General features: G+C 36.6%; 2 protein-coding genes across 3 annotated transcripts in view; both read right to left on the reverse strand.

Annotated features, from left to right (window-relative positions):
* Window positions 1-503: 503 nt before the first annotated feature.
* Window positions 504-5038, reverse strand: minar2 (membrane integral NOTCH2 associated receptor 2). The gene is made up of 3 exons (XM_004911365.2): window positions 4913-5038; window positions 1988-2230; window positions 504-683 (listed from the first exon to the last, which is right to left on the reverse strand). The coding sequence occupies exons 1-3, from the start codon at window positions 5036-5038 to the stop codon at window positions 504-506; spliced, it is 549 nt and encodes a 182-aa protein (XP_004911422.2).
* Window positions 5039-11040: 6002 nt separating this feature from the next.
* Window positions 11041-13506, reverse strand: part of adamts19 (ADAM metallopeptidase with thrombospondin type 1 motif 19) — a 121963-nt gene continuing 119497 nt past the window's right edge. For both annotated transcript variants that reach the window (XM_031892949.1, XM_031892941.1), the window contains exon 23: window positions 11041-12047. In XM_031892949.1, coding sequence (XP_031748809.1) covers window positions 11896-12047 — 152 coding nt within the window. In that variant the 3' untranslated portion in view covers window positions 11041-11895. The remainder of the gene's footprint in view (window positions 12048-13506) is intronic.

A 13506-nucleotide genomic window follows, 5' to 3' on the forward strand; every position in this document is an offset into this window, starting at 1 on the left:
GAATATTTTGTTCATCACATGGGGGCTGCAGTTTGAAATACATTAAAAAATACATTCAGAAGAGACGTTTGTAACATGAAGGGGTAACCATACTGTGGACCATGGAAAGGAAACAAGGTGGCCATGTGAGTGTTTTTTGGTAACTATCACAGCCAATCTAGTTACTTCTAATTTAGAGATTGTGTTACAAATAGAGAATGGTTTTATCTATTACCTTCTTACTTATGCATTTCTGAGTTGTATTTTACTGAAAATCTGTTTTATCATAAATACGTCCCTATATATTATAATGCTGGCCAACCAACAAGGAGGTATCAAGCCTACAATCCTATACAAAGACCTCATTAAATGTCCTTGTATATAACTCTCAGATCCCACACTCTGCACTCCCAGTTTGTTTAGCAGCTGCATTCTTATTATTTTATTAGTACAACACAAGCTTTTTGACATAGTTTTATTCTTAAAGTAGTTATATAAAACATATAAACAAGTGGTAATGATTTTCAAGTAAACAAAACAGAGACAGTTATTATGGCAACCAAAATGCAACCAATTAAGACTAAAACCATAAATATTTTACAGTATTTTGTTTTTTTCCTTTCTTTCTCTTTTTTCTTCAGCAGTGAGTCGTACCCAGGAGTATAAATATCTTCCAGCCAGTAATGTAAGTCATTAGGATTTTCCTGAAATATTGAAAGTGATAAGAACCTCATTAGTAAACTGTACCTGTAAACTACAAGCTACTGAATGAGAACTGGATGCACAGTGCTCTCCTCATTCTGGTGGGATTCGTATCCTCATCTTGACAAACTTGGCTGCAGACCAGACAGGGTTCCCTATGCTGACAATTACTGGATAGAAGGATAGGACACAACACTGGATCCAGAATAAAAAATGGTGTTTTTTTTTTATATTCAAGTGATAAAAACATAGCATAGAGGCAAAACCGTGGGGGTCTAGGCCCCTCTGCACATAATTGTGGGTGACCCCTTACGGGAGCAAAATCACGGGTTTCCTGTGATCCCCTCAATGCACATAATTGCGGGTGCAGACCCACACTGGGCTCCCTGTACTGTCTGTATTGCTTCTTCACTAGTTACGCCAGTGGTGCGCAAAGCCAAGGATCATGAAACCTAACGTGATTTGGGTGTTCCTGTACTTAGTCATAAGCTAAAGCCCAAAATGTGTCACGTTTCCTGATCCTTGCCCTATAAAGGTATACATATATTATCTGGAATGCTTGGGATCGGAGGCTTTCTGGATAAGGGATCTTTATGTAATTTGGATCACTATACCCAAAGGCTAAAAATCACAAATTAAACAGGTTTTTTTGCCACCAATATGGATCCATGCAGCTTAGTTACCATCAAATACAAGGTACTGTTTTGTTATTACAGAGAAAAAGGAAATCATTTTTAAAAATTAGACATATTTGCTTAAAATGGAGTCTATGGGAGATGACCTTTCCGTAATTTGGAACTTTCTGGATAATGGGTTCACACATAAGGGATCCCATACCTGTATTTAATAAAGCTGCTGTTTATTACTCTGGACCCAGTGTTGCACCCAATCCTTCTATATCCTTGCTACTGAATGGTGCAAAGAGCATTCCCCATACACTCACTAGTTACATGGTAGACATTTCTGTGGATAGAAGTACTCAAATACAGGCTGAGACACACTAAACTGATATAAACTTCTAATTAAAACATTTCATTTACAGTTAAATCATTGGAGCAAACAAAATCGCATACAGTACAACACAAAACAAAAGCCAGCCCAGAAAGACATGGCATGGAACATGAACAACCTTTCATATTTTGCATTTAAAAATCCAACCAATTAGTCTATAGACTTTAATTGGGCTTTATAATTGGTAGGTGATTTATTGGGCTTTATAATTGGTAGGTGAATAGATTTTCATTGTGTTAAGGTAATCCTGTCCCTCCAGATCTGAAAAGCCACGCCCAGGGCATCAGTCTCTTACCTTAAGGTATAGTGAAAGCTTGAGATTCATAGACTGTTTGTCATACTCTTGAACAGTCCATGAAGGGTTCTTCTTTTTGACTTCACTTTTGTCCACTCTCTCAATGTCCTGGTACAAGGGGTTATTTTTAATTGTGGATGTGATGATTTCTGGTGTAAAGTGCTCACGTAATGTCCTATCAACCACAACAGGAATCTCCTCCTTTGGTGGCTCCACAGCTTCAGGAATATTGTTGCTTTCCTTCTAATATTGAAAAAAAAGTATATAATATCACTGCAATATGTATCATATGAGACAGTATTATAACTGGTTTTTATCTCTCCACAAGTCGCCACTATTTTCCCATGGTATAAATCAAAGTATTGTACAAACAATTTCAGGCACAACATTCTCCTCCATACTAAGTTTGGGATAGGACAAGAATGAGAGAGACGTCAGAGTAGTATAAGTAAAGTGGAGAATCTTTCATTTTATAAGCATTATAAAATGCTTTTCATTATAAGCAAAAATAAAAACCTTATCTTTTGTGCTAATTGCTTGCTTTTTGAGAAATGCTGTTTGTTACACGCAGTATTATCTTTAGTCTTCCATCAAGATCAGGAATTCCACATTAGCTTTATAGTCATGTGTATATTTATAGTGCCATGATCTTTTTAAACAAATATTACAGCCATCCTCAACAAATGCAGGGCTGTTTCCGTTCAACAATACGCTCACGTGTATTGTTCATAGCTTTGGTTTGTTCCTCCAACTCCTTTCTTTGTATTTTAGACCTATACTACAGGAATGTAGTGGTCATAAGACCCACTATTTTTACAGGCTAGAGATCTCCACCCTATTAAACACAGGGATGAGGTGGGATCAAATGTCCACATGGGAAGGGAGCAATATAGCAGCTCCCAGGAGATTTCAAAATAACACTCAATAGTAAGAAATCCAAGTCCAGCTTGGGACTCCTCCAGTTACATGGGAGTAGGAGAAACAATAGGTTAACTGAAAGCAGTTCTAATGTGTAGCGCTGGCTCCTTCTGAAACCCAGGCACAATGATCCTTAGAAAATGTAATGACTGATAAATCATGGAGTCATGTAATGATGTTTGTTTTGTGTTTGTGTGATTAATACATGTCCTTTCCAATAGAGCTGGTGTTATTGTTGCAATTAACACTTTACAGGATAATTAAGAAACAAAGCATGCAAGATTTGGCTAGTTCAGAACTAATGACTGTAGTGCTTTAACACTGGGCCCTATACACCAGCTTCTATAGAGCTATGAAATGCGCCCCCACAAAATAAATACTGCCCCCAACAAAGCTGCATGACACATAGAGGCTCATTTATCAAAATTCTGATTTTAGCGGTTCTTGAAACCACAGACAACCTCATTTTCACTAAAACCATGATTGCCAAGTGATTTATTAAACCAGACTAATATAAAAAGCAGAAATAAAAAATACAGTTAAAAAAGGTGAAAAAAATATGTGAAAACCCCCAAATCCCAATTTTGTGCACTTACAAATGAAAACACCAAGAAAACCTCTAAAACCACCAATTAAATAAAGATTATTGCAATTCCTATTTGTGCCTATAAGTTACCCTCCCATATAGATTGTAAGCTCTACGAGGCAGGGACCTCCATCCTCTTGTGCCTTTGACTCTTTTAACTTATTGTAACTGTATTTATCTTGTATCTATCTGTATTTATTGTTATACTTTGTATTTATCTATTATTATCCTAATAATCCCCTGTTTGTATTAATGTATTCTACTGTACAGAGCTGCATACATAAGTAGCAGTTTATAAATAAAGATATACATACATACATACAATTTGCCTAGCGCAGCTCCTCTTGACTTTAAATGACCTCAACAGCAAATAGTTTTGTTTTGTTTGAGTAATTAGTATAATCCATGATTTTTAGCTCTAAAAAAATACGATTTGTGATAACAGACAAAAAAATGCTTAGTAAATGCTTCATAGATTTTACATACCATGCTCTGGGACTCCAGACCCTCCTGTGAGCCACTCTAGTTCCTTAGTGCCTGCATCCCTGCTTGTGTTTAGGTAAGGGGCTAAGGAACTAGAGTGGGTCACAGGAACTGCCAGTCCCAGAGCATGGTATGTAAAATCTATGAAGCATTTACTAAGCATTTTTTTGTCTGTTATCACAAATTGTATTTTTTTAGAGCTAAAAATCATGGATTATACACCAAAGACACTCAGTTCCTGCATCCCTGCTTGTGTTTAGGTAAGGGGCTGAGTGTCTTTGGTTTCTGCCACAGCAATTAGGCTGCTATCTAGCACCTACACGCGCTGTGTTTTCCTGCCCTCTTAGCATCACAGCAGAAAGTCAGGTCATAATTCCACACAAAGGGGGAGATTTATTAATGGCCATGTATGATTTTTTTTTTACAATTTGAGTTTTTTTGCACTACAAAAACTCAAATTCCAGTTATGGTTCAATTCTAGGGTTCCTTGTGCATCAGTCTGGCCTTGCTCTTTGTAATAAACTACAAATTAGATGTACAAGGCATTCAACACATTGTCCTGCGTGCTGTATAAATCTCCCATCAGTAAATAAATGTATAGGCACCAGTTTTGGCAGTGTGCTTACCTCTCCACTTATAAATACTATCTATAACTCTTAAATATAAGCCAGTAAAAAGTGCACAAACACAGGTAAGTCCAAACTTCACTTTATAAGGGCTGCATCCCACATTTACCCTGGAATTCAGAGGAAAAAACACTGCAAATACCTTTTTGCACCAAGCATTTGTAAAGGAGACTTTTTACCTGTACTTATGATAGTAGTTCTGTATGTTTGTATCAATCAATAACTCAGATTGCAACTATGCTGCTGGTTTGCACACAATCCCTAACAGCTTCATTAGAATACAGTGTGCATGTTTGTGAGGCATTCCCTTACCTGTAAATACAGTTTGTTGCGCCATTGTCTGGCATGTAAAAATGCAGAGTTAGCTATTAAAGTCTGAACATCAAGACGAAGAAATTTGTCTGGATGATTATTATTCGGCAAAACAGAAAGATCCATCTTTGCAGGTCATCGTGTACAGGAGGAAGACTGCCTGGAGACGGAACTGCTTACAATCTGCATTATACATGAACACAGACAATGATACTGTAGGTGAATGAAATTCTAGCTCTGTGCTGTTCTAGTTTCTTCATCAATCAACTGTAGAGTGCAGCGCAGCATTCTAATGTATGGACATGCATAGTATATTTATAGTGTAAATACAGAGGAATAAGAATAAGTTAGTGGCAGTTTCACCGGTATATAATTTGTGCGAGCAATAGTTGTTAATAGTGAGGAGTGAAACTGTGGTGTTTTGTTACCCTAAAAATTAAGCAAAACCAGAGAAAATTTTGCAAACCTGCAACATTTCATCAAAATTCATTGGAGTAAAAAAACGTAGCCAGGAACGCTCCCAGCTCACTGGCCAGCAGCCATGGCCCACCACCCCCCCACTTTGGGTGGTCGCTGAGCAGACTTTACCATCCATGCTAGAGGTTTTCCTACCCTCATGTCAGGAATGCTTAGCTCCATAATTATAATGGGTCAGGGACAAGATACCATGGGGTTATGTAATAAAAGGCACTAACCCATAGCAACCCATCAGCAGGTAGCATTTACTTGTCACCTGTTGCAAAGCAAACATCTTATAGGCTGCTATGGGTTACTGCACCTGGGCCTTTTATTACATATGGGGGCATGTGTGACACATCGTCAGATCTTGCATCATGCAGATCTTCAGACATAGCGCAACTACAACTCATAATGCCCCTGCATCAGCCTTGTGCTATCAGTGGATGTTGGGAGTTGTACAAACAACAGGAGAGTGGAAATAATGCAAGGTATTTAAAAAAACAAAACAAAAAACCACACACATTTCTTTATAAAACATGTTTCTACTCACAAACACATGATTCTGGGAGTTGTGCAGCTGCAGCTTTGTAGTACAACAAGAAATGGAGGCTGTGTTGGACAGCCCTGACTTATATGTAACTGTTGCAGCAACATGACATCAAATGATTTATAATGCCAATGTTTTTATTAAATAAAAAGTAATAGCATGGCTTTATTATACATATCCCATGTGTTCATGTGAATCTGCCTTTTTGAAAGTTACACTGTTTAAATGACACAATAGACAAAAAAAAATCTGTAAAGCTTCCTTTATTTGACAATGTAGAATTTTTGACAATATATCTTCATAAAGAACATTTCGTCATTGCTCTGTTTACATAGACATTTTATTCTAAATATAGCAGAAATACAGTAACAATGATAAGAAAAAGTAAAAATGAGTGGCAATAGTTTGATCTACTTGGGTATTTGTTCTAGACACTGCATGTCTATCCACTGCTGTTCTGCACAGGGGAGAGCAGTACATTGCTACATTACATTTCCATTAACAGTGAGAGCAAAGCACTTTAACTTTAAACATTCTGTCGGGGTCTAATCCTTGTTATGAAAAGTAGTTTATCTGTACATTTGTAGCACCAACAGATTAAATAAAGCTATAAGCAAGGTCTGCCTTTGAGTACAGCATGGTCATTTTTAGAATCCTATCTCAGGCTAGGCCTTCTTAGATCATTCGACATACTGTTGTGATCTATTCATTTATGGAGTAAAGGTGATTTTATGAAGAACAAGGAATCATGCTATATGCTTCTATGAAAGATTGTGAGGTGGAAAGGAAAGGTGAAGCCACAGAAACAACATGCACCCATTATGCCATAGAGTAGGAATCCCGTAAGTGGTACGCAGGGTACTTTGTATTATACAGGATAAGGATGGACCAGCGGCATGGACAGGGGACAAAATTTTCAAATAAAGTTTAGAGTTTAATACATAAAAACTCACATTCTATTCATTACTATGGGATTTTTAGAAGCATATTTGTCAATGGATCAAAGTTAGAACTCACAAGTTGATAAATACGCTTCTTAAAATCCAATAGGATTGTATAGCCAATGCTCGAGTTTTTATGTATTAAGCTCTAAACTTTTTATAAATCTGCCCCCTAGGAGATGTTAGGATAGTGCATTTGTTCCCAAGCTAGACACTCTGCAGGACCCAATTACAAACAGTGGACAAATTGGCTTTAATATAATCATATACTTCAACCTATTAGCAGTTAGCTTTAACCAAGTTTGCCTAGTGTTTCTAAATGACCTGCAGTATTTGAAAATGCTTGATGTCTGACAAGGTGAAACTGAAATGCCCAAGCAATAAAATTAGCACACAGTTGTAGTGGATGTTCAATAAAGGTGCTTGTAAATTGAGTAAAAAGGTTTTTTAATTGTTTTCATTTAAGGTATTAGCGAAACATGGTGCCAAATGCAATATTTCACCAAACTTTCCTGTCCAATTATTTTATATTTTATAGTGTAATAATATTCAGTTTTAAATGGGTAGTTTGCCTTTGAATTAACCTTTAGAATGTTGTAAAGAGTGCTATTCTGAAATAATTTGCAGTTAGTCTTCATTGTTTATTATTTGTGGTTTTTAAATGATTTAGCTTTTTATTCAGCTGCTCTCCAGTTTGGAATTTTAGCAGCTATATGGTTGCTAGGGTCCAAATCACCCTAGCAACCAGGCAGTGGTACAAATGACAGACTGGAATATGAATAGGAGTGGGTCTGAAAAAAAAGGGAAGTACTAAAAATTAACAATGACAAATTAATTGTAGTTTTAGAGAGCAATAGTATGTTGGCTACTGGGGTGAGTGAAAAACAATAAAAAATCAAGACCAACTTAAAAGTTGTGATGCAACAGGCAATTTCATAGTTTCCTAAAAGTTAATGTAAAGGTGAACTACCCCTTCAATAAATGTTATGACTGACTGCATGTTACGTCTTCTTACTAATTAGGGTTCTGTCCATGGACTGATAATCAGACCCTAAAAGTTTGCTTAAAGGTACATTGCTCTCAGTGTTTCTTCAGCTGAAAGTAATATAAGGTAATGCCATGGTTACTGACATGTTTGGAATAAATGGGATAAATCCAGTGAAGCAACTGATAATAAAGGATGTGAAAAGGTTGTATCTAACAGTGCAACAGTGATTCAGTGTAAACATATACAGTGTTTCAATGGCTTTGTATTCAAGTTGTGCTCAGCACACTGTCCTGAGAAGATGGCAGTTGGCAGAAGCAGTCCCAGAGTGACCACGCCCAGGAACTGATCTCTCTACCTGAATTATAGAGCTTTTATTCTGCTGGTGGATTTTCCTGTTCAGAAGTAGGAAAAATATATTTTTAGAGCGAGAAGGACTCCGGCTGCTTTCAGATAAGAAATTCTAGTTCCCCCCAATCCCCCCAAGGAGAATGTTTAGAACCAAGTTATAACAGGGGGTGCCTATTGGGGGAATGCAGAATGGAAAGCTGCTGCACAACTGCACCTCCTTTGCTCCTGCTTCTGACACTAAACCTGAAACCCAACATGGATGCAAGTTTATTCATTAGCATGGACAATAAAGGCTGGCAGATGGTGATAATAAGACTCCCTTTGTGCTGAACCAGGGCCACTAGTCTGGCACCTTTAAAATAAGGTATATACCATAAGCCCAAAGCATGGTGCCAGGCAGGGAAATAAGTGACTTCCCAAGCACACACCATACCAGGGAACAATATAACACATACAGCCAAACATTTGGATAGAGCATTTCCATCATACTTAATACTCATTGTATTTGTTTTTATAATGCCATTTTCTCAATGATATATGAACGCTTTTGTTCTTGTCAGAATAAAGCATGAGATAACCTATCCTGTTCCTCTACAGTCTTGTTTTGTTCGCCTGTCAACAAAAGTGGTTTCCACAGACCTGTAAGGCCTTTTTCCGGTACCGCCTACACAAGAGGATTGGAGGTCACAGGGCACAATTCACTCACTTGTGTTCTCTCAATTACAGGTATGGGATCTATTATCCGGAAGGCTTAGGGCATGGAGTTTTCCGGACATAGGGTCTTTCTATCATTTGGATGTCCATACCTTAAGTCTACTAAAAAACAAATATTTAAACATTAAATAAACCTGATAGGATTGTTTTGCCAATAAGGATTCGTTCTGTCATAGTTGCGATAAAGTACAAGGTACTGTTTTATTATTACAGAGAAAAAGGGAATCATTTCTAAAAAAAATGTAATTATTTGATTCAATTTCTAGCATTTTCACTTTTTCAAATTCAGTATTTTTTTATATTAAATTAATTCCAATGACAAAGCTTATGATAACATTTGCATTTTAATAAAGGCAACAAAATACATATGTGTGTGTGTAGCATGTGAGCAGGCAGGTGGGGCAGTGCCCTGTGCACTCTGCAGTATCTAATGCTGAAGCAGTGAGTGTACTACTGTGTATGATAGAGACAAAGGAAGGAGTGCTCAAGTATTGTGTGCCCGGTATGCTAAAACCATTAGCCTATTTTGTAATTACCACAAATTAGCCATTCATGGCAAACTGGTATTGAAATAAATAGCACCAGTCATTTTTTAGCACCAAGAGAGCAAACCTTTTCAGGCTGCCATTTAATTATAAATCTACAGCAGTGAATGATTAACTATTGAGTGTGTTTCTCAGATATCACATATTCTGAAATAAAAAAGGCTATGGGGTGATGTAATAAAAGTGCTAAGTTTGCCCAGGTGCAGTAACCCATAGCAACCAATCAGCAGGTAGCATTTTCTGGTCACCTGTTTAAAAGCAAACATCTTACTGGTTGCTATTGGTTACTGCACCTGGACAAACTTAGTGCCATTTATTATGAAAGAGAAGAATAACTCACAGACAAAAATAACAGACAAAAAACCCCTCAGTCCTATGGCATAAAGAATAGCTTCATTCTTTGTTTTAGTCACTTAGAAAAAAACACCAGAATGTCTTTTTTCTGGTTTAGCACCTTAGCAGTTACAGTACTCAGTGCAGAGCTTATACTCTGATATTTCAGCATGCAACATAGCATTTAGCTCTTTGGTGTTGTTATTCTCATCTGCTGGGACAGCTCTGTTTAAATACATTACATACCTAATGTGTTGTGATTTATATATATATATATATATATATGAGATTCTAAAAATTTTGGTTTATTTTTGGGTCTCGGTTTATTATACAAATATGGGACCTGTTATCCAGAATGCTTGTTTTCTAGGGTTTTCCCGATAAGGGGTCTTTTTGTCAATTGGATCTACATACTTTAAAGTGATACTGACACGAAAAATGACTTTTCAAATTATGAATCTACATAAAAAGTTACCTATAGGTCATGTTGATCTTTTTTCACTGTTAGGGCTGGTTTTGTAAGTAATTGTTACTTGAAGTCCCTAAGCCTGACTGTTTTGCCAGCCTGACTGTCCCTTCTCAGCCTGTCAGTTATAGTTTCTAATGCTAACGGCCTCCTGCTGAACAAATATGGCCGCCCCCTCATACCGTAGAAGAACACGGGGGATCAGATAAGGAATGGAAAAGCATCAGGAAATACTTTTATGGCAAAATTATAAAGCTCATGCAAAGACAATGTTATGATAGATGGTAAAAAGGTTTCATTTCTGGTGTCAGTATCTCTTTAAGGGGGCCATTCATTAACATTGTGGTTGTGGTTTTATAGTTTCTTTAAACCACGACTAGACTAATGAGATCTGAATTGAAAAAACACTAGATCTTCCATTTGTAAAAAGAACTGCCATTGACTTTTATATGACCTTGATAGGTTTTAGCTGGTATATTTTGCTTTCGGATTTGTCACGGTTTTGTTGCATAAAAAATAGCAAAAAGAACTTTTTCACATTTCTTTCCACAATAAAAACGGGTTTTGGCGTCAAGAAACCCAATCTGAAAAATGAGCATTAGTAAATGCCCCCCTGAAGTCTACTAAAGAATAGTTTAAGCATTTAATAGACTCAATAGGATTATTTTGTTTATAATAAGGATTCATTAATAATATCTTAGTTAGGATCAAGTACAAGGTACGGTCTTATTATTACAGAGAAAAAGGAAATCATTTTAAAGATTTTTAATTATTTGATTAAAATGGAGTCTATGGGAAATTACCTTCCCATAATTTGAAGCTTTCTGGATAATGGGTTTCTAGATAACTGATCCCATACTTGTGCAAGAAACAATGTTTTCAAATGGAAATAAAGTAAAATGTTCTAATTACCTTGGCCTATCATTTTGCACAACTTTCCCAGTACAATTAAACTAATGTTATACAGGTACATTTATATCTACATTTTGTATTTGATTCTATTATTAAAAACAGTTTTCTAACGTGAGCTGCTTAGTCATACTTATAAATGCCACTGTGTTGCTTTTAAAGTTAAGTGAGACTCATTTGCAACAGTATAGTGCATTCTTGGGAGAACAAAAATGTTTCAGAGCAAGATTGCATAATATTAACTGTGTGCAGATTTTATGTACTAGTGTTCTTGCATCAAAAACTAGCACAATATTTGTAATATGACCGCCATATTGTTCAATTTTAGCTTAAAAATAAGTATGTTGGAAAAAGTAAGTATTTCCTCTGTTTTCTGATTCACTACGAGCCAATAATTTATAAGGTCACCGTTACGTTTGTGGAGCCAAGGGAGAATCCAGCCTATCGCTGTACTGGCCAGTAGCATTTCAGCCTAAATAAATAGACGTGGCTGGATTACCAAGTAAACTTCTGTTACCAGTTGAAACAGAAAGGTGCACTTTACCATACATTATGTGAGCTTTGTGTGTATAACTATTGTAACGCTGAAGATCCAAAATAAATTAATTTGATTAAATTATAGGACATCTGCAAATATTTTGGTTGTTATAACTAGCATCCGTGTGTGTTTGTGTAATTTCATTTTTTTTTAAATAAGTATATTGAACAACACTGAAAACAATTCAGATGAAGGTCAACTTCTCTGTTGCATTTTTTGAGCGTAAAAGTCCCTGCAGGTTTCACAACAGCGTTGGTACCATCTCATATCTTGACAGAGGTTTTTCTCACGTATAACTTTACAATATACTGGCCATTGGTCCTGAAGACACTTGAACGTTAAAGCAGCTGTGAAATGACAAGAGAAAATTCCTGTTAAATTCAAGAAGGATTAGCATACATACAGTGACAATAAGGCATCGGCCAGATGAGCAACAAATGTTTTTGCTGGAGAAACATGGCGTATGGACATGTACCATACTGTTGCTGACTGCACCATTATACTCCCTGGTGCAGCCAATCATTACATTATACTTTCTGGTGTAGTCAATCACCCCACTGTATATATTGGTATAACCAATCACTACATTATATTCTCTTATGTAGCCAATCACTACATTATACTCTCTGGTGTATTCAATCACTACATTATACTCTCTTGTGTAGCCAGTCACTACATTATACACTCTGGTGTATTCAATCACTACATTATACTCTCTTGTGTAGCCAGTCACTACAATATACACTCTGGTGTATTCAATCACTACATTATACTCTCTTGTGTAGCCAGTCACTACATTATACACTCTGGTGTATTCAATCACTACATTATACTCTCTTGTGTAGCCAGTCACTACATTATACACTCTGGTGTATTCAATCACTACATTATACTCTCTTGTGTAGCCAGTCACTACATTATACACTCTGGTGTATTCAATCACTACATTATACTCTCTTGTGTAGCCAGTCACTACATTATACACTCTGGTGTATTCAATCACTACATTATACTCTCTTGTGTAGCCAATCACTACATTATACTCTCTGGTGTATTCAATCACTACATTATACTCTCTTGTGTAGCCAGTCACTACATTATACACTCTGGTGTATTCAATCACTACATTATACTCTCTTGTGTAGCCAGTCACTACAATATACACTCTGGTGTATTCAATCACTACATTATACTCTCTTGTGTAGCCAGTCACTACATTATACACTCTGGTGTATTCAATCACTACATTATACTCTCTTGTGTAGCCAGTCACTACATTATACACTCTGGTGTATTCAATCACTACATTATACTCTCTTGTGTAGCCAGTCACTACATTATACACTCTGGTGTATTCAATCACTACATTATACTCTCTTGTGTAGCCAGTCACTACATTATACACTCTGGTGTATTCAATCACTACATTATACTCTCTTGTGTAGCCAGTCACTACATTATACACTCTGGTGTATTCAATCACTACATTATACTCTCTTGTGTAGCCAGTCACTACATTATACACTCTGGTGTAGCCAATCACTACATTATACACTCTGGTGTATTCAATCACTACATTATACTCTCTTGTGTAGCCAATCATTACAAGACTACAGGCAATATCACATTCACATCACAGGGCACCGCTTTCTTCCCACAATCCACATCCAGAGTTTGGAATGAAGTCACCATGTTATAATTGCCATCACCTTGCTGTCCATGTCACCCTAGCCTTAAAACCACATCAGAGTCAAATATATAATTCTTAAATAAGTAAATCATCTTTATCAATGTTTGTTGGGTAAC

The sequence above is a fragment of the Xenopus tropicalis genome, chromosome 1, assembly GCF_000004195.4.
Source record: "Xenopus tropicalis strain Nigerian chromosome 1, UCB_Xtro_10.0, whole genome shotgun sequence".
In the NCBI taxonomy this organism is placed as follows: Eukaryota; Metazoa; Chordata; class Amphibia; order Anura; family Pipidae; genus Xenopus; species Xenopus tropicalis.

Coding starts and splice junctions, on each gene's coding strand:
- minar2 (XM_004911365.2), bottom strand. CDS start 5,038: ATGGATCTTTCTGTTTTGCCGAATAATAATCATCCAGACAAATTTCTT. Junction 2,231..4,912: donor GCAACAAACTGTATTTACAG/GTAAGGGAATGC, acceptor TTTCAATATTAG/AAGGAAAGCAACAATATTCC. Junction 684..1,987: donor AGCTTTCACTATACCTTAAG/GTAAGAGACTGA, acceptor TCAATATTTCAG/GAAAATCCTAATGACTTACA.